At 47.2% G+C, this 23,065-nt stretch overlaps 1 protein-coding gene across 17 annotated transcripts in view; it reads left to right on the top strand.

The window, feature by feature from the left end:
• The window catches only part of ATXN1 (ataxin 1), a 290,595-nt gene that overhangs the window by 264,208 nt on the left and 3,322 nt on the right, over positions 1-23,065 (top strand). For 14 of the 17 annotated variants that reach the window (XM_039521465.1, XM_039521454.1, XM_039521460.1 and 11 more), the window contains 2 exons: positions 3,402-5,442; positions 7,767-7,808. In XM_039521465.1, the coding sequence (XP_039377399.1) occupies positions 3,562-5,442; positions 7,767-7,808 (1,923 nt within the window). In that variant the 5' untranslated portion in view covers positions 3,402-3,561. Of the gene's footprint in view, positions 1-2,556; positions 2,835-3,401; positions 5,443-7,766; positions 7,809-23,065 lie in introns of those variants that run through there. The other 3 variants (XM_039521470.1, XM_039521472.1, XM_039521471.1) reach the window with 3 other exon arrangements.

The following is a 23,065-nucleotide window of genomic DNA, read 5'->3' on the forward strand; positions in this document are numbered from 1 at the left end:
GCTGGCTGTAAAAATGGAAGCAATACAAATGAATGTGTAAAACAGGTTCCACCCCAGCGCCTCAATGCAGCTTCCTGAGTCAGGGAGAGCTTTTGCTTTATGTGCCAATGTTTGATGCCCAGGATAGAACACTACAGTGAGCTAAAGTTAACTAACAGTGACTGCGCAAATGTAGCATGGCAATTTTATTTTTAGTTAAACTTAAAAATAAAAATCGATAAGTCAAATGTAATAGAATAATTTTAGCTGTTGCCAAAACAGACGGAGCAACTGTTATGAATAACGATAACAACAGTACAAATAAAGGGGCTGTTGATTCTTGCCTGTCCTTATCTAGCTAAAATTCCTACTGAGTCACAGTAGTAGCAGATTTCCCTGGCTCACTGGCAAGTCCTTATAGCTGGGCATATCAACTGGTATTGTGCGTGGAGCTGTTTCTGAAAAGGCACGCTCAAGAAACTATTTTTTTAAGCTTTGCATATGCTTTAATATAGTCACTTAAAAGCCATTTTCTTCTTCTTCAAATTTTCTCCCTTTCTGCCTAACATCATCATCATCATACTTGGCACTTGTATAGGAAAGCAGCTCCGGGTCTTAAAGAGTATTTAAAGAGCTTTCAAGAATTAACAAAGCCTCTCAGGACTGTTGTACTAGACCTGTTTTACAGATGGACACATTGAGAGAGAGAATTTTTAAGTGAGTCATCGACAATCCGGCAGCAAATTAATGTCAGCACTCAGGTTGGAATAAAACCCAGGAGGCCTGACTTCTGTCCCCTGCTGTGAGCACTAGAGACCGTGCTGTCCCTCGCAGCAGTATTTTTGCCTGGGTTTGGCAGAGAACTGAAGCTAATATAGCTGCTTTTGTTTAAGAACTCTAAAACCTACAGATAACTTGTCCACCTGCCAATGTCAGCTTAATTCTATCTAGCAGTAATTATTGCTATAAAAACATCAATGGAGAAGCACAACAGATAGTATTTATGTAGGGGCTATGCAACTAGTGGTGGTGGTTGTTTGTTTTCGATTTAAAATTTTCAGAAATGGAATAATCAGCTTAAAAAGGAGACTGCCCCGGACCATAGCATACTTAAAGATTTTCCCCATAAGATTATAATATCTTGAAGGCACCTCAAATTTGGACACATAAATCCAAATGATGGCCTTAAAGCGAGATTTAATCTCAGTCTGCCATGTCTCCAAAATATTATGCAAGAGTTATACAGCAGGTTTATTGTTCCATGCTTTGTACTAGAACCAAAGCAATGAAGGCAGGGGCTATAAAAGCAATATTATTTGCTGTAAGATAAGAAAACTATTACTGATACGTAGTGTTCACATTTAATGTCTGTTACATCATCAGTTTCCACTAAGCGATCCTCTGACTTTGTGTGTCTCGCTCTCTCTCATAAGAAATGCGATTCTTGTTAAAAGTTCTGAGCGTGAGGCATAAGATTTCTGAACGCCCACCCTTGCATATCTTTAAAAAAACAACTTAGCAGTACAGATGCCAAGCAATGGCTGGAAGGGCGTGAGAAGAGTTTCATTTTCTGTAAAGTTTTAATTATAAAAGAAGGCAAAGCAGGAGTTCGTGATATCTGGGGGGAAATACTGTGACTGTAAAAAAAAAATGTCAGGGATTAAACTGGTGTGATGTTATTACCTCACCCACCTTGTCTCTCTAAAGAAAATATCTTTTATTGGACCAACTTTCGTTTGTGAGAGAAACAAGCTTTCGCGCCACACAGAGCTCTTCTTCAGGTCTGGGGAAGGAACATCAAGCCTCACAGCAAGGAGTGGAACAGATTGTTTATCATAAGTAGTTAGCACATATTGTACGGGACCAGTCAAGACAGAGTGGGCCATTAACACCTCTGCAATCACTGGACAAAAAGGGGGGCTAGTGGGTTACAGATTGTTGTAATAAGCCATAAATCCAGTGTCTCTGTTCAGTCCATGATTTTTAGTGTCTAGCAGAGTAATTAATTATTGAGTATTTTCTTTAGCAGGTAATGAAAGAATTAGAGAGACTTTGTTCCCTATATCAAGGATGGCAAAAATAATTTTATAGCTAGGGCAGAGGGAAGAGATGACAGTTTGCTCAAACCCTATATAAAATCACAAGCCTTTGGGTTCCTGTTATCTCTGCTGTAAAGATAGGTGCAAATCAAAACCCCACACCCTGCAACTTTGGTGAGTTCAGATTGGCATCCAGGTTTGCTGGTGGCCTCCATTCTGTCTTAACAGGAAGGGACAGACTGATACATCTCTGAACTCCGGGAACATTCAGACCCGAATTCTGAGCTGAACTTTGCTGCTCTGCTTCTTGGCTATGAAATCCTCAACTCAAGCTGTGGCCTCATAGGAGGAATATTTAATCTGCTTCTTGTTAGAGAGCAATTCCCATTGACTTTGTAAATCCTCTGTCCCTGCACTAGTGGAAATCTGTTTGTTACATACAGCAGCTGTGCCTCATAGTTCATTTGTTGCTAGGAAACAAGGGAATATGATCTAGTAGGAGCTATGTCTAGGGTCATCATCATGGTGTATAGTTTTAAACGCGTTGGTACAGTTTAACCTGTGCAGGCACATATGCAGCAACCAATCATTTTTCCAGAGTAGAGATCTACATGGTCACTTTCCTCTGAGTGACCAATAGCAGAGGGAGCTCAAAAAAGCAGGAGAAACCTCATGAGAAATCTGGCTCCCAGCCATCTTTGGCTTTATTCTACTGCTGTAAATAAATGGCTTGACGGAGGTTTAATGCCAGACTAGTAGATGAAGGGCACTTGTGTCTCATTGTAATGAGCTGTGGCATGAGGGGAGAGAAAAAAGGTAACTGCTGTGTTTGCTGTGCAGACCGAAGCAAAATGAAGTCACTGTTGGTGACTCAGAGGCATAAGAGTTCAGAAGTAATGCACCTTACTTATACACTGCTAACAGCTACTTGTTGCTAATGTAAATATTTTCCATGTGAGTTCTTCAGATCTCCCTGTCCTATAGCATGTGAGATAATGCAGTGACCCCATGCTGTACAACACACTCTGATGGATCATACAATCGTTTGTGGGGATTGGAGGGTGAGAGAGGAGAATGAAATATATATTTTGAAAACACAAGGCTTTTGCACAGAGGAAGAAAGAAGGAGCCTCCGGGTGTTAAGAAATAAGTTACCACTGTTAACTGCTGAAAATTAGAAATTTTGAGTTTTGATTTGTCTAATGTCTTAATAATTTTCAGGATGTGTTAATATGTCCAGTGTTTAGCTGCTTTTACAGTATAGCAATAAACAGATCCTTGGAGTGCATGCAGCACTAAAGGTCTGGTCTTAACTTTGTAGAGTGTTTTTTTTCCCCCAGTGCTAATATTTTGATTTCCCTTTCCCCTTCTTTCTCATTGCAGAATCCAGAGCAGCTGTTGGAGCATTGTGCTCACAGGGAGATGATTCCTCATGAAGTCACTGGATCCCCTTCAGAAATCAAATGTGACTTTCCATTTATCAGACTGAAATCAGAACCAGCCAGACAGTGAAGCAAGAACAGTGGAGGGGGGACGGCGAAAGATGAAATCCAACCAAGAGAGGAGCAATGAATGCCTGCCGCCCAAAAAGCGAGAAATCCCCACCACCAGCCTGCCGTCCGAGGTGAAGCCAGTGGTCCTGCCAAACGAAAACCACCGCACGGACAACTTAACATGGCTCTCCAGTACGCCCAGCAGCCAGAGCAGCATGGGTGGAAGGCACCGGCCTGGAGGGAGTTCAGTGGAGATTGGCTTGCAGCAGGGTTTACACAAAGCATCGTCTACAGGAATGGACTATTCTCCACCGAGTGCTCCCAGGTCTGTTCCAGTCTCAACAACACTTCCCACAGTGTACTCGCCCGCACTCTCACAGTCAGGGACGCCTGTATCCCCGGTGCAGTACACGCACCTGCAGCACACTTTCCAGTTCGTTGGGCCCCAGTACAGTGGACCATACGCCGGATTCATCCCCTCCCAGTTGATTTCCCCGACAGCCAATTCCGCAACTTGTGCGGCAGCCTCTGCCACTGCTGTTGCAACCACTCCATCCCAGCGTTCCCAGCTGGAGGCTTATTCCACTTTCCTGGCCAGCATGAGCAGCTTAAGTCAGCAGGGGCACAAAGTTGAGCAGCATCTAGTCAGGACACCTGGATTGATTGCAGCAGGGTCTCCTCCACCGACCCAGCAAAACCAGTATGTCCACATTTCCAGCTCTCCCCAGAGCGCGGTCAGAAATGTCTCTCCTCCGACCATCCCAGTCCATTTGCATCCCCACCAAACGGCGATTCCACACACCCTCACCCTCGGCCCCTCCTCCCAAGTGGTGGTGCAGTACTCGGACTCCGGGGGCCACTTCGTTACGAGGGATTCTACCAAGAAAGCCGAGAGCAGCAGGCTGCAGGCAATGCAGGCAAAGGAAATACTGAATGGAGAGATTGAGAAAAGCAGGAGGTACGGCCTCTCACCCTCTGGAGATGTGAGTCTAGTCAAAGCAGGCAATAAACCAGCTCCTCATCATTATGAGACCAGACATGTGGTGGTGCACTCGAGTCCTGCTGAGTACAGTGCACGGGATTCCTCAGGCATCCGGGCCTCTGTTATGGTTGTACCGAACAGCAGCACACCTATTACGGAGATGGAGGTACAGCAGGCCACCAGCAGAGAAACTCCTCCCTCAGTCCTCAATGACAAGGGAAACCTGCATTTAGGAAAGCCAGCCCACAGGTCTTATGCTTTATCTCCGCAACAGACTATGGGCCATGAGGGGGTGAAAGCAGTTGCCACGCTGTCCCCCCACACTGTCATTCAGACCACCCACAGCGCCTCAGAGCAACTCCCTGTCGGGCTGCCTGCGACAGCCTTCTATGCCGGGGCCCAGCCGCCAGTAATTGGCTATCTGAGCAGTCAGCAGCAAGCGATTGGTTACCCTGGAAACCTGCCACAGCACCTGGTGATCCCTGGCACCCAGCCCCTGCTTATACCAGTTGGCAATGCAGACGTTGAATCATCAGGAGTAGCACCTGCTATAGTCACTTCATCTCCCCAGTTTGCAGCAGTGCCTCATACATTTGTCACTACCACCATTCCTAAGAGTGAGAATTTCAGTGCTGAGTCTCTAGCAACCCAGCCAGCCTACCAGGCAGCCTTGGTGCAGGCCCAGATCCACCTCCCGGTGGTGCAGTCTGTAGCTTCTCCAACGGCAGCTCCTCCTACACTGCCTCCTTACTTCATGAAAGGGTCAATCATTCAGTTGGCCAATGGGGAGCTGAAGAAAGTAGAGGACTTAAAAACAGAAGACTTTATACAGAGTGCAGAAATTAGCAATGACCTGAAAATAGACTCCAGCACAGTGGAGAGGATTGAAGACAGCCATAACCCAGGCATTGCTGTGATACAGTTTGCAGTTGGAGAGCATCGAGCACAGGTAATGAGCATTGCAAATTGTGGGTGTAGGTGGAAAGATACCAATTCTGTCTTCCTGGAAACAACTTACCTTATGGCGCCTTCCAAGGGGGAGTTGTGTTCTCAGTTCTTCATCTGGCACACACCTAACAGCGCATGCCATGTTAGAGATCTCACTGGCCCAAAGTCACCCCTTGTACGGTGCCGGTGGAGTTATACCAGTAATAAATCAGGCCCATTTTATGCAATGGTAGATCTTGTTTTGGGAAACTACGGGACTTGATTCTCCTCTCACTACCAGTTTAAACTCAGTTTAAGTCAGTGAAGTTACACCAGAGTAACGCTGGGGAAAGAGGAGAATCATCTTATGGTTTGACTATGCCTGGGGGAAGGCATCATTTGTGTACTTGTTTCAAATTGTTAGCTCAACAACCCAGATCATATTGCAAACCTGTAGACATTAGTACTATTACTTCGTTGTATTAGGTCCCAACGAACATCAGAGCTGCACTGCACATAGTAAAAGAATGATCCCCAGTCTGACTAGTGTGCAGTCTAAATAGACAGGACAGACAAAAGGCGGTAGGGGAAGCAGAAGCACAGAAGGGATTTGCCCAAGGTCACAAAGTGGGTCAGTTCCAGACGCAGGAATAGAATCCAGGTCTCTGAGTGTCTAGTCCATTGCCCTATGCACTGGGACTGTAGGCAGTGATATTATTTGGAACAGGCCCCATTGTACTTTATAACTAGAGGACCCAAAGAAAGGATCAAATCTGAGCCAGGCTCCTAGTGGTATTAAAATGTAAAATTACTCAGTTTAAACCTCAAAAAAGCATATGCTTTTCAGTCTGACAGCTGAGTTTTAGCTTTGACTGATTCCTGCTTCAGAAGGCTCCAGTACTGTTCAGTCTCAAATGAAAAACTGTCTCTGAGGGGTAAAGAGGGGACAAGGCTGTGAATTTCCATAGCTTGAAACTTGGAGCTTTCTTGTAATGCTTTCACTCACACATTGAAGGCACTGAAACACTACACAGAGTGTCATTCAGATTTTGGTTAGGAGTGGTTTAAGTGCTGCATAGCTCTCATGCTGTGTGTTCAAGGGAAATGTTAGAAGAAAAATCATCCCAGAGCCTAGGCTACCCACACTTCACTTTGTGTCATACTCGCTTGCATTGTAAAGAAGGAAATTATAACTTTGCAAAGGGCCTTTTGGACCCAGAGTTCAATGGTCATAAATCATTAATTTGATACTGTCCACTATCCAAGTAGCTCAGATTCCGCAGTGATGAGCAGGGGAATAGATTAGATCAGTTAGATAGCAGTTTAGTTCAGAGAAGTATGTGGGTTATTTTTTTGAAAAGCAAAACAAATCTCAGTGCAAGTGGTTTAGATTTAGTTTTAAATATTTCCCTGCAGTGTTCAGAACCCAGACGCTGCACAATGGTGGCTGGTCCGTGAGCATCACAAAGAGAGATGGACCAGAAACTAACTGGTTTAGTACAGTATTGCTTTCCAAAATGAGTGAGTTGTAGAAGGGAAACAAACAACATCAGTGTTGAGGAGTAGATTAGAGTTCTGAAATTCTTTTGGTTTTAACAATCCAAGGCCTATGCTTCCATAACTGCCCGCGTACAAGTGGGTAACTGAGCATGCAAATTAGGTGTGCAGTTGTGTTTCCATTTATGCATTGGGGCTTCTGGTATTATCAGTAATCCATATAAGGAGGCGAGTATATTGTTTTTTTATTATATATGTTTTTATATTAACAGTATCACTTTAAGAGACATAAGGAGGATCCACAGAATTGCTTTTCGTTTACAGCAGGGGTCAGCAACCTTTCAGAAGTGATGTGCCAAGTCTTCATTTATTCACTCTAATTTAAGGTCTTGCGTGCCAGTAATACATTTTAACGTTTTTAGAAGGTCTCTTTCTATAAGTCTATAATATATAACTAAACTATTGTTGTATGTAAAGTAGATAAAGGTTTTTAAAATGTTTAAGAAGCTTCATTTAAAATTTAAATTAAAATGCAGAGCCCCCCAGACCGGTGGCCAGGACCCAGGCAGTGTGAGTGCCACTGAAAATCATCTCACGTGCCGCCTTTGGCATGCGTGCCATAGGTTGCCTACCCCTGGTTTACAGCCTTCAAATCCCCAGTGATATCATTGCAGTATAGGCTTAGAGCCTCACATCTCTTCTTCAGCTTCGTGCTCAGAAAAACAGTCCCTGGATCAGAACCGGTTATTATAATTTGTTTATAAATTGTTGCTTAGAATAATGAGATTTCAAAGATAGTAATTTCCCTTCTGCAATTTTCATCTTGCTCTCATTTCTCTCCCTCTCCAGCCAGACCACTGGTCTCTGCACCAGCAGAAGAGATACAAATTAGTAGGTAGCATTTATGTCATGTCTTGTTCACAGATATGTCAGTGTAGCCAATGTGTTGTACTGCTGCACACTGGGAAGAGCTCCCTTGCAGAAGGATAGAGTGCCATCGTCTGGTAGAAAGCATATTCAGTTGCTGGCTATAAAAACAAAACTGCAAGGCACAGTCTCATCCAGTGAAGTGTCAACGTCTCAAGAAGCCTATAAGAATCCGGCTGACAACATTCCAGTTAAAATACTCCACCAGCTGTGTTTCCCACAAGGGATGCTTCCAGAATTCAGAAAGAGTCACGTAGAGATAGGATTAAAATGTGGGTTTAATTTAGGTTTCCTGTAGATTCCAGAACTTGGGTCTCTTCCCAGATCAACTGTGTCCCAGTATAGCAGCAAGTAATTCTCTGATTTGAATTTGCCTGGTTAGGGAGATATTTCATCTCAGTGTGTCGAAGTCTCTGATGACCTCATCCACAGTGTAACTTAGATATTTAAAAGCATTTTAACCTCATTAGTAGGTACACAACCATTACTGTTAGGAAATTTACAATATGAAGAGGATTTAGTTTTGTGTTGAGAGGACAGAAGTTATTCTTGCTATATATATATAATATAGAATAGTAACAGCCCCACATTCTGATATTCTTATATGTAGAATATATATTAGCTCCCAGAATACATTGGGGGAGTATATTTAAATAGGAGCTAATTATAATAAAGTATTATCACTGTAATTTTTTTTACAATTAGCTCTCATTTATGTGTATACACCCTCCAGTGTATTCTGGGGACCTAATTATGATATGAATATAATTTTAAAATATAGAGTATTAATATAATCTAAAATAATGTTGTTATAATCAGCTGCCATTTAAATATACTCCTCCCAATGACTTCTGGTATCTAATTAGAGTAATGGTGAATTCGCATCTTCAGAGTCTGTACAAAAATTAACTAATCCTCACACCATATCTGTGGAGTAGGTAATAAAGTATTTTTATCCTCACTTCATAGATTTGGAAACCTGGAAAAAAAGATTAAGTAACTTACCCAGAGCCACACAGGAATTCAGTGGAAGAGCTGTCCTTAGAAATCCGGCATCTGTGGTTCCCAATATCATGCTCAGTCTGCCTGACCACACTATTCTATTGTGATTATATCATTTCCTATATTTATTTTTATTGAACCAAGCCTGGAGAGCCTTACTTTGTTTTGTGCAGTCTTTGTCACACTGGAGTCAAATGGGAGTTTTGCCTGGAAAAAGACCTAAAGATTTGGAACATCATTTATAATTCTTAATGTTACTCTGTTAACAGCACACACATCATCATAGCCTGTCTTTTTCCTTGCTGCAAGGAGCAGCCTTAGAAGGAAACAGAAGGTGTACAGTTGTTCACCTGTATTTACACTAGATCAATACACACCGTGGAAGCAAAATAACTCTTCTAAAGTGCTGGCTTTTGAAAAAAAGGGTTTTGGTTACTGATTATTGTTATGGAACAGTGTGCTGCAATGTTGTCTCCTGAGGAAACTAAAGTACAGTTCAAAAGAAGAAAATGATGAACACATCGTTCACCATCTCTGGTTTTTAGGAAAATCATAGAAATTCAAGATGGAAAAGCCCTATTTGGTCATCTGGTCCATCCCTGCACCAGCATAGCATTGTTCCCTTAAGTATATTTTAAGTGCTTCATCCAGTGTAGCTTTTCATCTATTTCTGCACACACAAATCAGTCACTCTTTCTCTTGCTCTGCTCTCCACTTTCAATTAGCCTTGGCACACAGCAACAGAAATAAGAGGGAATTAGACTATGTTTTCTGCTACAGATAGAGCACTCTCTCTGTCATATGCTCCTGTGATCTGTACTTCATTGTTTTCTGGTCAGAGAGGCAGTCATTGTATATTCCTGTGAATGATAGGGAGGCTGTATCTTATGTTTAAATTTGTTACTCTGTTCTCTTAGCTTCTAAAAGGGCAGCTCTCAAGGCCCTGTGTGGCACTGGCAAACAGAAGTTGCTTTCCTTGTGAATCATTGCTTAATTCCCCAGTGCTAGTCAGGTTTGGGATCACAGATTTGTGAAGAGCTCTATCTGTGATCCCTCCAGTGCTAGGATTGTTTCTCTCTCCAGGATTCCACTCTTCTGACTATGTCTGGAGAGCCCAGTGGCACTAAGATTCCAGAAGTCACTGGGTAAGAAAGGTGATGTAGGGCCCATATGTTAGAAAGGTTGGAGCAGATACCACCATACCCATCGTGGATAATAAGGGCCCAGTAGAAAGAGGGCCTGTGTATCCTATGTCCACAGCAGACAACTATTACAAATTTGCAATCCACATACAAACCAATGAAACTGAGGGACGGATACTCTGTGCAGGATTTTGTCACATGATGGCCAGAAAACTCCCTGACTTTCAGCTTACAAACTTTTTTCCTAGTTGTTCTATCCTGGGGGGTGGAGGAGGCGGATTCCCTTCTTGGTCAGGCAGGGAATTTAATGTTCCAGAAACATTCATGTCCTGGGCCTGCATACTTCTTGGGAGACTCACAATGGAAGATGAGGGTGCTCAGTCCTTCACAGGATTGGGCTCTCATACAGCAGCATAAGCAAAGAATGATGGTATGACACATATTATGTTAAAGCATTTGTACCTTTATTTTCCATGTTCCATGTTTGTAGCTGGACTGATCTTTGGGACCATTAAAAGTGGCCAAAGTAGCTCAAACAGGTTTTAATACACAAAGGAGGAAGAAACTTGGCCAGAAAGTAGACATTCAGCCCACAAATTAACAACTGCACCCCTTTTACTAGGTACTTTCTACTTTATTGTTTGTTAAAGGAACTATAGCAATGAGCCGCAAACCTGAAGTTCCTCCACGTCTGCTTTGCTGTGTAAAACCCACTGCAGTCTGATGACATTTCATCTAAATTGGCGCTCACAGAGTGTATCACAGGCATTCCAGTGCCAGGGCGTGTTTCCTGAACAACGGAAATTGCTTCCACTAAAAAATGAGTCAGACTGTGAATTAAAACGATTACATGATTTAGATGAAACATTCAGAGATATTCTTTGACTCTCTTGAAAAGTTTTGACTGTTTTCACAAATGATTTTTACAACACTGGGATATAAAGGCTCTCAGCAGCAGCTTCAGATGTGCTTCAAGAGGGACGTACATTTTATTTTCTTGCTTTATTGTTTAAATGCTAGAAACATGGAGACGTGGTTTTAAAACAGTCTTGCTTCTCTCCTAAGAAAATACAGCAAGGCCGGGTGACCCAGATGGAGTCACCTTCTTTTAAAAAAAACCCCAAAAAACACCTTATGCACAAGCAAAAAATGCAGGACATGTTCACTCAAGCCCCACTTTGGAGAGGGACTAAAGTTTCATTGCTTGTGAAAATCGGCAGTCTTTTTAACCAGGGTTTTTTTTTTACTGGCTGTTATCTAAAACAGGCAGTTCCTAGTTTTCTTCTTTCTAAAATGTATCCCATCTGTAACAGAGAGCTATATCCTGTTTGTTTGAACCCCTCAGTGGTTAGCATCCTGCCATCTTTGTTATTTAAGATCACTACCTGCAATTTTGGAGGGCGGTTTTAATGAATTACATGTTAAGTACGTGCTTACGTATAAACCCTGTAGAAAGTAGTTAGACATGTAATACAAGCATTGCTTACATCCAGCTGAAGATGGGAGTCAGTGAGTAGATGTACATTTCACTGAACAAGAAATACCCCTTTGGAGAGTACGTGGGGCATGTTTGAGAGAAAATGAAAGAAGACCAATAGAAATAGAAGCGAAGAAGGAAAGATATAGAGACGAGGTAGTAAAATAAAGAGAACTAATAGACTAGTAGATTCAAAGTCAGTTGGTTGATCCACATCTAGATATGCACTGTACAGCCAGCAGCTTCCAGGTCATCACAAGCTACTGGGTCCTCAGCACTGTTGAAAACCAAGCCACTTACTTAGTTCCTTGTATATAACCTTGAAAACCTTGGCTCTGGAATACTTTCTATATTATGAAGTAGCAGTGGTTGGTATATACCATCTATAATTCATTGATTCATAGAGTTTAAGGCCAGAAGGGACCATTATGATTATCTAGTTTGACCTCCTGCATAACACAAGTCATAATCCATTGATAGATGTTGGTTACACGTACTGTTTTTGTTGTTGTTTGTAATTCTTATTGACAGACTGCTCTAGAAAGTATCCTCAGACCTCTCAGCAACATTTTGGATAGACTAGCGAGGAGAGAAGTGCAGATTACCAAGCAATATGCTGGTGTTGGGGCAGCTGGAATAGAACAAAGGGCATTTTTGGAGATAATGGAACAGGAGAAGCAAGATTTGGGGGAGGGTTTACATGTGAAAGGAGAAGGAAGGAGGGTTTAGAGTGACAGCTCTCTCTCTGCATCACACTTGGGAACAGCTGTTATCAATACAGTGCCATAAATTAGATTGTATATCTGCAAATCTCAAACCATTGTACAAAGAGGGTAAGTATCATTATACTTATTATTCAAATGGAGAACAGGCACAGAGAGGTTAACTGACCTGTACAAGGTCACTCAGCAGGTCAGTGGCAAAGCTGGGAATAAAACACACATCTCTTCTCTCTCCATCCTGTGCCCCAGCCATGCTAGTCTTCCTATAAACGTTCATTTGGTTGACATTCAGGAAGATACCAGAGTTGTTCTTTGAATAGTGCCACTGTTGGTGCTCTACTTCAGGTGTGCGTGTGCTCTGGTAGCAGTGTCTGTTCTGCTGGCACATGCACCCTACACATCCTCCTGCCCCATACAGAGGCTGTATAGGGCTGGATGGGTGAACCATCCTCAGTTCCTCCTCAACTATCTTTGGCCAGAGATGTAGTCTAGCATGTGACTGTTTGCTTTGTACCTGTTTCATCTTTTTATTAGTGCTTTAGCTTTGTAGTTAGCTCTTAGTAGTAGTAGGCTTAGTACCTTACAGTTGGAACATTTGTTCCACTTTTGTTTTCATTAAATAAATAAATAGTACATTTTTGTTTTTTTTCTTTTTCCCCTATTGAGGGGTTGGAACAATTTTTCTTCCGTCGGGGATGCTGGGCTACCCGGGATTTAAACAGTGCCTCTCTTGTCAAGAAGTAATCCCTGCTAGTGATCATAGAATCTCAGGGTTGGAAGGGACCTCAGGAGGTCATCTAGTCCAACCCCCAATGGGCACTACCACTGCATTTGTTGCTTGGGAGACTCTGCCATTCCCAGCAAGTGTAAAATTTGCTCTTCTTTTAAAGTAAGATCCAGTAAAAACAGGGAAATTAAGTATAGATTATTAATGATGGAACCGGCTTTGGACCCAGGTACAGAGAACTTCCCTGTACAGGGACCCTCCATGTCTGTCTCATCATCGTCGAGATCACAGTCACCAAGAACTTCCAAGGGGAAGACAGCACTAAAACCCCATCTCCAACACTGTGCTTGACTGAGGTACCGATAACCATACTACCAATACTAAGAGCATCCCATTCCAAGCTTAAGAAAGGAGATAAGCCGAGCAAAACATCAGAGCTTGGGCCCTGAGATGAGTGCTAGTGAGGCTCCGAGTACTTCGGGTACCATGAAGCATGTTAAGACTTCACCTAAGTGCCAAGCGGTAAATGGCTTGGTACCGAAGACTGCTACTACAAAGAGACCAGCTTCAATGGAATGCTCAATCTTGTTGGCACCCATGTCAATGCCTTGCACAACAGCCTCTGCAACAATTCTGGTACCACAGGATTTCCAGTACCCAAAAAGACCTTACAGTACCGAATGAGCTTGAGTCTCCACTCCTTGCAAATTCTGGACATCTCTTGGTGCCAAGGTTGCATGGGTCACTGACTGCTTATGTTTCTGGGAGACCTGCTTCTCCATTTTCAACTGTCCATGAGGAGGGATTGTCACCTCCGATACAATATGTGGAGGAGCTGCAATTTATTCCAGGAGATGTATTTCCCCGTTGCAGATGCAACAGAGGCAGGACACCAGACCCTTGCCTTCCAACACTTGGGATGACCAGTGTTGGATTCCTCCCCCCATGGCTTATGGTCTCCCTCATTGGCCTAACTGGGATCCATGGGCAATGTACTGCCAGCAATTTTGAGGGACCTCAACTCAGTCCCACAGGGAACACAGAAGACCTCATTCTCCAGTACCGTCCACCCCTCCTCCCCATTCTGAGCTGGAGCAAACCTTTGAGAAGCAAGAGGCAAGGGCAAATAGGAAGGTTATCCCCCTCACAAACATCTCGTCATCACTGGATGAGACAGTCATGCCACCAGCGCCATCATTAGCTGATGACTTTAGACAATTCTAAGACCTGATGAAGCCCTGCAAATTCCCCTGGAAGAAGTCCAGGATTCCTATCACAAGCTCCTGGATGCATTGCACACCTCTACCTCAGCGTGGGTGACACTGCCAATTAACAAAACCCTCTTGGAGCCAGCCAAGTTCATTTGGCAAACTCCAGCAGTGGCTCTCTTTACATGCCAAAGGACAAATTTAAAAAACCCAAACCCCTATATCCAGGCCAGGAATTCTGATCTTTTATTTTCTCATCCAGCACCAAACTCTTGTCATGGACTCAGTCAATGGAAGGGGCAGGCAGCAATACCCCAAAAGCCACCCCTTATGATAAGGAATAGAAATGTCTGGACCTGTTTGGTCAAAGAGCTATTTGTCAGCAACACTTCAGGATAGCTAACCACCAAGAGCTGATGTCAGAATCTGACTACCTGAACTACGAGACGTTTAATGCTTCTATTGATCGTTTGCCACAGGAACATTGAGAACAGTTCAGAGCCATAATAAAGGAAGGTCCACTTTTGGCAAAAACTGCACTGCAGGCTTCACTCAATGCACTGGACACTGCAGCTAGGTCTATTTCCGCTGCAGTAGTGATGAGACGAGCTTCCTGGTTTCAGTTGTCTGGGTTTCCATGTGAGATACAATTGACCCTGGAAGATTTACCTTTTGATGGCCAGAAGCTTTTTCGCAGATTCCACAGATGACGGGTTTCATACCCTAAAAGACTCGAGAGCAACACTTAAGTCTTTAGGGAGATGCACACCTGCAAATACAAGGATGTTTAGCAGGTGTCAGTTGACACAGAGATCCCATCCTGCTCAATTTTCCGCCTTCCCTAGCCACCGGGACCACAGGCTAAGAGGTTGAGGTTGTTTTTAAAAAAAAAAATCCCTTTCACCTACCCCAGCTGCTTCATCTCAGTCTTCAACATTGGTCAATCATCAGTTTTGATGGTTTGGTCACGTCCAGACCACCCAATGGCCAGATTTAATCAGCTGCACAACGCAACCTCCCTTCCTCAATTTGGACACCGCCTCTCTCTATTTCATCAAGCATGGGAGGCTGTAACATTAGACAGATGTGTATTGAAGGCCATTACTTAGGGTTATACTATCCAATTTATGTCCACTCTGTCCTTCTAACCTCCTTCTCCATTTCTCTTTAGGGACACCTCATGAGCAATTGCAGACACACAAGATCTCATCACGCCTCCTAAGTCTGGGACCCATATAGCCAATCCCACTTCAGCACAGAGGGGAAGGGTTCTATTCAAGATATTTTCTGATACCCAAGAAAAAATGAGGGTTGGAGGCTGCGACTAGGTCTTAGGCCATTGAACAAGCATGTCAGACATCTGAAATTCAAGATGGTGTCCCTAGCAGCTATAATTCCCTCCCTGGAATTCCCTCCCTCAAAGACTTCCGCATAGCGATTCAGCCTTCTAACAAAAGATTTCTTCGTTTCACTCTCAATCATAATTATTACCAGTACCGGGTCCTACTCTTCAGCCAATTATCCTCTCCAAGGGTGTTTTAGAGTCATAGAGGTCATAGTTGCCTACCTCTGTTGTCTAGGATAGGCTTTCTTTCCCTACCTCAACAATTGGCTCCTCAAGGGTTGGTCATATCAGGAGATATGGTTGACAGTTTGAACTACAACTTCACTAATCCGGAGTCTAGGCCTGCTGATAAAACTAGAGAAATCCATCTTGACCTCTACACAAGAAATTTTCTTAATAGGAGTGCTTCTAGATTTGATAATAGGCAGAACTTATCTCCTTCTCGACGGGTTCCCTGCTCTAAAGACACTTATACAAAGAACATAGCTCATCCCTTAAGTTCCAGCAAGGACATGTCTGCAACTACTGGGACACATGGCAGCTTGTGTTTTTGTGACACAAAATGTCAGGTTGCATCTTCAATGTCTCCAGGGGTGGCTCAGGACTGTTCATGTACCCAACAAACACAGTCTAAACAAGCAGGTATCTGTACCCATTAAGGTCCTACAGTCACTCAACTGGTGAATGAATCCATCCAAAATTTGTGCAGTAATCCTGTTCAACCAGAATCCCCCTACAGTCATATTAACATTGGACACTTCCCTCTTGGGATGGGGAACACATTTGGGTCCTCACGCAGTCCAAGGGGAATGGCCAACAGGAACAGCACTTGCACATCAATCTGTTGGAACTAAGAGTGGTCAGAAATGCTTTCCTCCACTTTCTTCCTCTACTCAAAAACAAGTCCACCAGTATCATGACAGACAACATATCAATTGTCAGGGCAGATCACATTCCACCTCACTCTGCACTGAAGTGATAAATGTGTGGAACTGGTGCATAGCCAATCGGATAGTCATCTCAGCTTCTTACCTTGCGGGTATACAAAACACCATGGCAGATGAATCAAGGAGATAGTTCTCCCTAAATTATGAATAGGAGTTGGGCTTTTGAGTCCTCAACAAAATATTCTTAGTTTGTGTATTTCCAGAGGTCGACCTTTTTGCCATGGCAGCCAACAAAAAAGGCAGGAAATTCTTTTCCAGAGGAGGGCTCAATTACCAGTCTCTAGGAGTTGCTTTCCTCATTACATGGGCAAAGGGTCTTTTCTGTGCATGTCCTCCAACTCCATTGCTCTTAAGGTCCTTATCAAAAATCAGACAAGACCGAGCCAAAGTCATTTTGATTGCACCAACTTGGCCAAGATAAGTTTGGTTTCCTTGTTTCATCAGACTCATCTTTTGCCCTCCATGGCGGCTCCCAAATAAACCTCGACTTGTCTCACGATGTGGGTCAGGTACTTCACCCCAATCTGAACATCCTGCAACAACAAGTTTTGTTCCTCAATAGACCACATGTTCAGCAGAAGTACAAAAGATACTGTTAAAAGAATCAACTAGACATACCTTCAGAAATGGAGACGATATAACCTTTGGTGTAACTGGCACCATCTTTCTCCTATTCAGTCATCTCTTTCCTCAGTCTTGGATTGCCTATTGGAATTGAAATATCCAGGCCTTTCTGTGAGTTCCAGCAAGGTTTGCCTAGCAGCAATAACAGCTTCTTCTTTGAGTGATTGCTCCTATGCATTCCAGTTAGGTGTGTGCGCGCCGCGTGCACGGCTCGTCGGAAGATTTTTACCCTAGCAACACTCGGTGGGTCGGCTGGGCGTCCCCTGGAGTGGTGCCGCTATAGCGCTAGATATATACCCCAGCCGACCCGTCCACTCCTCAGTTCCTTCTTACCGCCCGTGACGGTCGTTGAAACAGTGGAGTGCTTAGTTGACCTCCACAGCCCTAGCTTTCACTGTTTTCTATTTCATACTTGTTGTATATAGATTAGTTTAAACAGTTTGTTGTATTTAGTGTTAGTTAGGGGAAATCGAGGGGCTTAGCCCTTCTTTTTCCCAACCCGGTGCGGGCTCATGCCCAAGGCACCAGGATTTAAGCAGTGCTCGGCCTGCCAGCAGCCTATGCCAATTGGAGACCCTCACGACTCCTGCCTGCGGTGCTTAGGAGAGTCTCATCTTACCGATAAGTGCCGCATTTGCAAGTCCTTTAAGCCAAGGACAAAGAAGGAGCGGGACTTTCATTTGAAGCAGCTCCTGATGGAGTCGGCACTTAGCCCTGCGGTGCCGACACTAGCCGCTCCACAGACCTCTTCGGTGCGGAGCGCTCCAGCAGTTCCTGGCCGTTCCGGTACCGAGGCCATGAAGAAGTAGCAGCTGGCACCAGCACCCCGGCACCGTTCCCTCTCTCCCTCGAGGAAACATAAGCCAGCGCAGACGTCCTCCAAGGTCTCTGCACCAGGACCTATCGCCCAACCACCGGCTCCGGCACCGGCGCCCCCGGCACCGACTCCGGCAGCGCATAAACCATGCGCTGTACCGTTGACTCTGGCACCGCAAGGGCCATTGCGTCCGGTACCTCCTTGCTCCCCGGTGCATACCGCGGTCAAGCTCACTCTCCCGTCGACTCCGGAAACCTTTTAGACGGCGAGAGAGCTGATAGCGTTGACGGAGCCAACGCATACTCAACCCCCGGCACCGCCGGTGCGGGTTGTTAAGTCAGTGGGCAAGCCGGCTATCATGCGGCCTCCTTCCCCTGACAGGCAGGACAGACGCTACTCCAGGTCCCGGTCCCGGAGGCGTTCCCGTTCTCGCCGCTCCAGATCTCGGCATCGCTCGCAGTCCCGGTACCGCTCTCCAGCGCGGTACCGGTCGTACTCGCGGAGACGGTCCCGGTCTCCTGACAGACGCTATCGGCACCGATCCGGCTCTCGGTACCGTTCCCGGCACCGGTCCTCCCGTAGCCGCTCCCACCGTCGGGACTCGAGATCCCGGTCGACCTCCCGCCACCGGCACGGTAGATGGTCCCGGTCTCATTCCCGGCACCGCGAAGACCGGCACCGTTCCCCGACACCGTCCAGAGACCGACCGGCGGCGTCGACGGCACAGTCACGAAGTCTCTCGGCACCGCCGTGGCCTTCGAGACAGCCGTCCGTCTCCTCTCAGGCAGACAGCGCAGTTGAGCAGCGCACAGAGCCTCAAGGGCAAGACCGGGGTCCTCCTCAATGGGGCTTCTGGACTCCATGGGCCTACCATGAGACTCAAGGAGTGCCTTTTTCCACTCAGCGCTCCAGGGCATCCGACCACAGAGCACCTGAGGCTATGGTCAGCAGGCCTCCTCCCACGGCCGTGGTAGAGGAGTCACTGGCATCCACGGATGCGGAGCATCCCCCTGTCACTGAGGCCCCGCAGCAGCTCGATGAGCCCCCAGCGGACACGTTGCTCCCGGGCCTATCATCCTCTTCCTCGCCGGATGAGGCCGTGGCTGGGGCATCCTCCTCGGGCCCTCCACCAATCGATATCCAGGCCCATCAGGACTTGCTACGACGGGTGGCCCAAAACATAAACCTGCCTGTGGAGGAGGTAGCAGAGGATGATGACCCCGTCGTCAGCATAATCGGAGCAGATGCGCCTCTTCGTGTGGCCCTGCCCTTCATCCGCACTATCCAGTGGAATGCGGACACTGTCTGGCAGTCCCCAGCGTCCATCCCGCCCACCTCTCGGGGGGTAGAGAGAAAATACTCGGTCCCATCCAAGGGATACGAGTATCTCTACACGCACCCAGCTCCATGCTCGTTGGTGGTCCAGTCCGTTAACGACCGTGAGCGACATGGCCAGCCGGCGCCAGCGCCCAAGTCCAAAGAAGCGCGGCATATGGACCTTTTGGGCCGTAAAGTCTATTCGGCCAGAGGCCTCCAGTTGAGCGTCGCCAACCAGCTGGCTCTCCTCAGTAGGTACACCTATAACACCCTGGTGTCCCTCTTGAAGTTCTCTGAGCTTGTGCCATCCGACTCCCGGCCTGAGTTCACGGCCCTTGTTGAGGAGGGTAAAAAGGCGTCCCGCTCGGCCCTCCAAGCCTCTCTGGACTCTGCAGATTCAGGAGCCAGGACTTTGGCCTCTGGAGTGACCATGCGGAGAATTTCATGGCTTCAGGCCTCCACACTGCCCCCGGAGGTCCAACACACCATCCAGGACTTGCCGTTTGATGGCCAGGGTCTCTTTTCTGAAAAGACAGACTCACAACTGCAGACCCTCAAGGATGGTCGGATCACCATTCGCTCCCTGGGCATGCACACGTCTGTTACCCAGCGGAGATCCTTCCGGCCACAGCCGTACCGCCCGTTCAACCAGCCCAGACCGCAGCCCAATAATAGGCGCAGGGGCAGAGTGAACCGGCGCAGGCAGTCGGGCAACCAAGGAAACCAGTCCCAACAGCCCTCTAAGCCTACCTCGGGACCCAAACAAAACTTTTGATGGGACGCCCGAGGATGGCCCACCAGTTTCTTTACCGGATCCTTCCCCGTTATTTTTCAACCATCTCTCCCAATTCCTACCGGCGTGGTCCCAGATAACAACCGTCGACTGGGTACTCCGCACGGTGGAGTCTGGTTACCGCCTCCAGTTTATTTCGCCCCCTCCCTCCCACCCACCCACCCTACCCGTCCCTCTTCAGGGACCCCTCTCACGAGCAATTCCTCTTGCAAGAGGTCGAGACTCTGTTGAGTTTGGGTGCCATAGAGGAGGTGCCGGAAGGCATGCGGGGCAGGGGATTTTATTCCCGATATTTCCTAATCCCCAAGGCGAAGGGAGGTCTGCGACCAATCCTCGACCTCTGAGAGCTCAACAGATTTCTGGTCAAGCTCAAGTTCTGCATGGTAACCCTGGGGACCATTATTCCCTCCCTGGATCCGGGAGACTGGTTTGCCGCCCTCGACATGAAGGACGCGTATTTCCATATTTCCATTTACCCTCCTCATCGTCGCTACCTGCTCTTTGTCGTCAACCACGAGCACTACCAGTTTACGGTGCTCCCCTTCGGTCTCTCCACGGCACCGAGGGCCTTCACCAAGTGCATGGCGGTGGTTGCCACGACCCTTCGGCGTCGCCTGATACATGTTTACCCGTATCTCAACGACTGGCTGGTCCGTGGAACGTCCCAGCAGCTCGTAGCACAGCAAATGGCCGAGATCCTAGGCCTGCTCCAACACCTAGGCCTTATGATCAACGCCGAGAAGTCTACCTTGACTCCAACGCGGAGGATAAAATTCATCAGCGCGGTCCTGGACTCCAATCTTGCCAGGGCCTGCCTCCCTCTGCCTCGACACCAGGCCATGGCTTCCATCATCCGAAGCCTGCGGTCCTTCCCGACAACAACGGTGTGCACCTGCCTCAGCCTCCTAGGCCACATGGCAGCGTGCACTTTTGTGACCCCATACACGAAACTCCACCTTCGCACCTTTCAAACGTGGTTGGCGTCGGTTTACCGCCCACACAGGGACTCGATAGACACGGTGGTCACGATTCTGCAACCAGTCCTTGTATCGCTCAACTGGTGGTTGGACCCAGGGGTGGTGTGTGCCGGGGTTCCGTTCCGCCCCCCTCACCCCTCCATCACTTTAACTACGGACGCCTCGGCCATGGGGTGGGGTGCGCACCTCGGCGGCCTACACACCCAGGGCCTTTGGTCACCCCGCGAGCTGACCCTCACATCAACGTCCGGGAACTGCGAGCGGTTCGCTTGGCGTGCCAGACCTTTCGCTCCCAACTCCAAAGTCGCTGCGTGTCCGTCCTCACAGACAACACGACAGCGATGTTCTACATCAACAAGCAGGGCGGAGCACGTTCCTCCCAGCTTTGCACGGAAGCGATGGAACTGTGGGACTTTTGCATAGCCCACTCCATCCATCTAGTAGCATAATTTCTCCCGGGAGTGCAGAACACACTGGCAGACCGCCTCAGCCGGTCTTTCCTCTCCCACGAGTGGTCGCTTCGTCCCGATGTGGTGCATTCAATTTTCCAGAGGTGGGGTTTTCCCCAGATAGACCTTTTTGCCTCCAGGGAGAACAGGAAATGCCATCTGTTCTGCTCTTACCAGGGCAGCTCCCAGGGATCCCTCTCAGATGCATTCCTCCTCCCGTGGAAGGATCGCCTGCTGTATGCCTTCCCTCCGTTCCCCCTCGTACACTGGGTACTGCTCAAGCTCCGGAGGGACAGGGCCCACCTCATTCTCATTGCTCCGGCGTGGCCGAGACAGCATTGGTACACCCTGCTGTTCGACCTCTCAGTGGCGGATCCTATTCCCCTCCCGTTATGGCCGGACCTCATAACGCAGGACTTCGGCAGGCTTCGCCACCCGGACCTGCAGTCCCTCCACCTGACGGCTTGGCTCCTGCATGGCTAACCCAAGCAGAGCGGGACTGTTCTGCTGCAGTACAGCAGGTGCTGCTAGAGAGCAGAAAACCTTCCACTCGGTCGACCTACCTTGCTAAGTGGAAGCGTTTCACGCTCTGGTGCAGTCAGAAAGATCTCAACCCTCTCCTGATCCCTATTCTCAAGATCCTGGACTATCTCTGGTCCCTCAAGGAGCAAGGCCTCGCGATCTCCTCCTTGAAAGTGCACCTGGCGGCAATTTCCGCCTTTAGGCCCAGCATAGGGGAACGTTCCATCTTCTCCAATCACATGGTTTCCCGTTTTCTAAAGGGACTCGAACGCTTATACCCTCCGGTACGGCGCCCAACTCCTACCTGGGATTTGAACTTGGTCTTAGCCAAGCTTATGGGAGCCCCCTTTGAGCCCTTGGCCACGTGTTCCCTTCTCTACTTGTCCTGGAAAACGGCCTTCCTCGTCGCGATTACTTCAGCGCGACGGGTCTCTGAGCTTTGTGCCCTAACGGCTGACCCGCCGTATACTATCTTCCATAAGGACAAGGTGCAGCTTCGGCCACACCCCGCCTTCTTACCTAAGGTGGTGTCGGCTTTCCATGTGAACCAGGACATCTTCCTCCCGGTCTTCTTCCTGAAGCCGCACGCATCTCGTAGGGAGCAGCAGCTTCATAGCCTCAACGTGCATAGGGCCCTCGCTTTTTACATAGAGCGTACGAAGCCTTTCCGCCGGTCGCCTCAGCTCTTTGTGGCGGTAGCAGATCGCATGAAGGGCATGCCAGTCTCTTCCCAGCGGATTTCGGCCTGGGTGACGTCATGTATCAAGACATGCTACGAGCTCGCTCAGGTTCCGGCTGGTCATCTCTCCGCTCACTCTACAAGAGCGGAAGCCTCTTCTGCCACCTTCTTGGCCCATGTCCCCATTCAGGACATCTGTCGGGCAGCGACCTGGTCTTCCGTTCACACCTTTGCTTCCCACTACGCACTGGTGCAACAGTCCAGAGACGATGCAGCCTTCGGCTCAGCAGTCGTACACTCTGCCACGACTCACTCCGACCCCACCACCTAGGTAAGGCTTGGGAATCACCTAACTGGAATGCATAGGAGCAATCACTCGAAGAAGAAAAGACGGTTACTCACCGTTGTAACTGTTGTTCTTCGAGATGTGTTGCTCCTATCCATTCCAGACCCGCCCTCCTTCCCCACTGTCG

The sequence above is a fragment of the Mauremys reevesii genome, linkage group 2, assembly GCF_016161935.1.
Source record: "Mauremys reevesii isolate NIE-2019 linkage group 2, ASM1616193v1, whole genome shotgun sequence".
In the NCBI taxonomy this organism is placed as follows: Eukaryota; Metazoa; Chordata; order Testudines; family Geoemydidae; genus Mauremys; species Mauremys reevesii.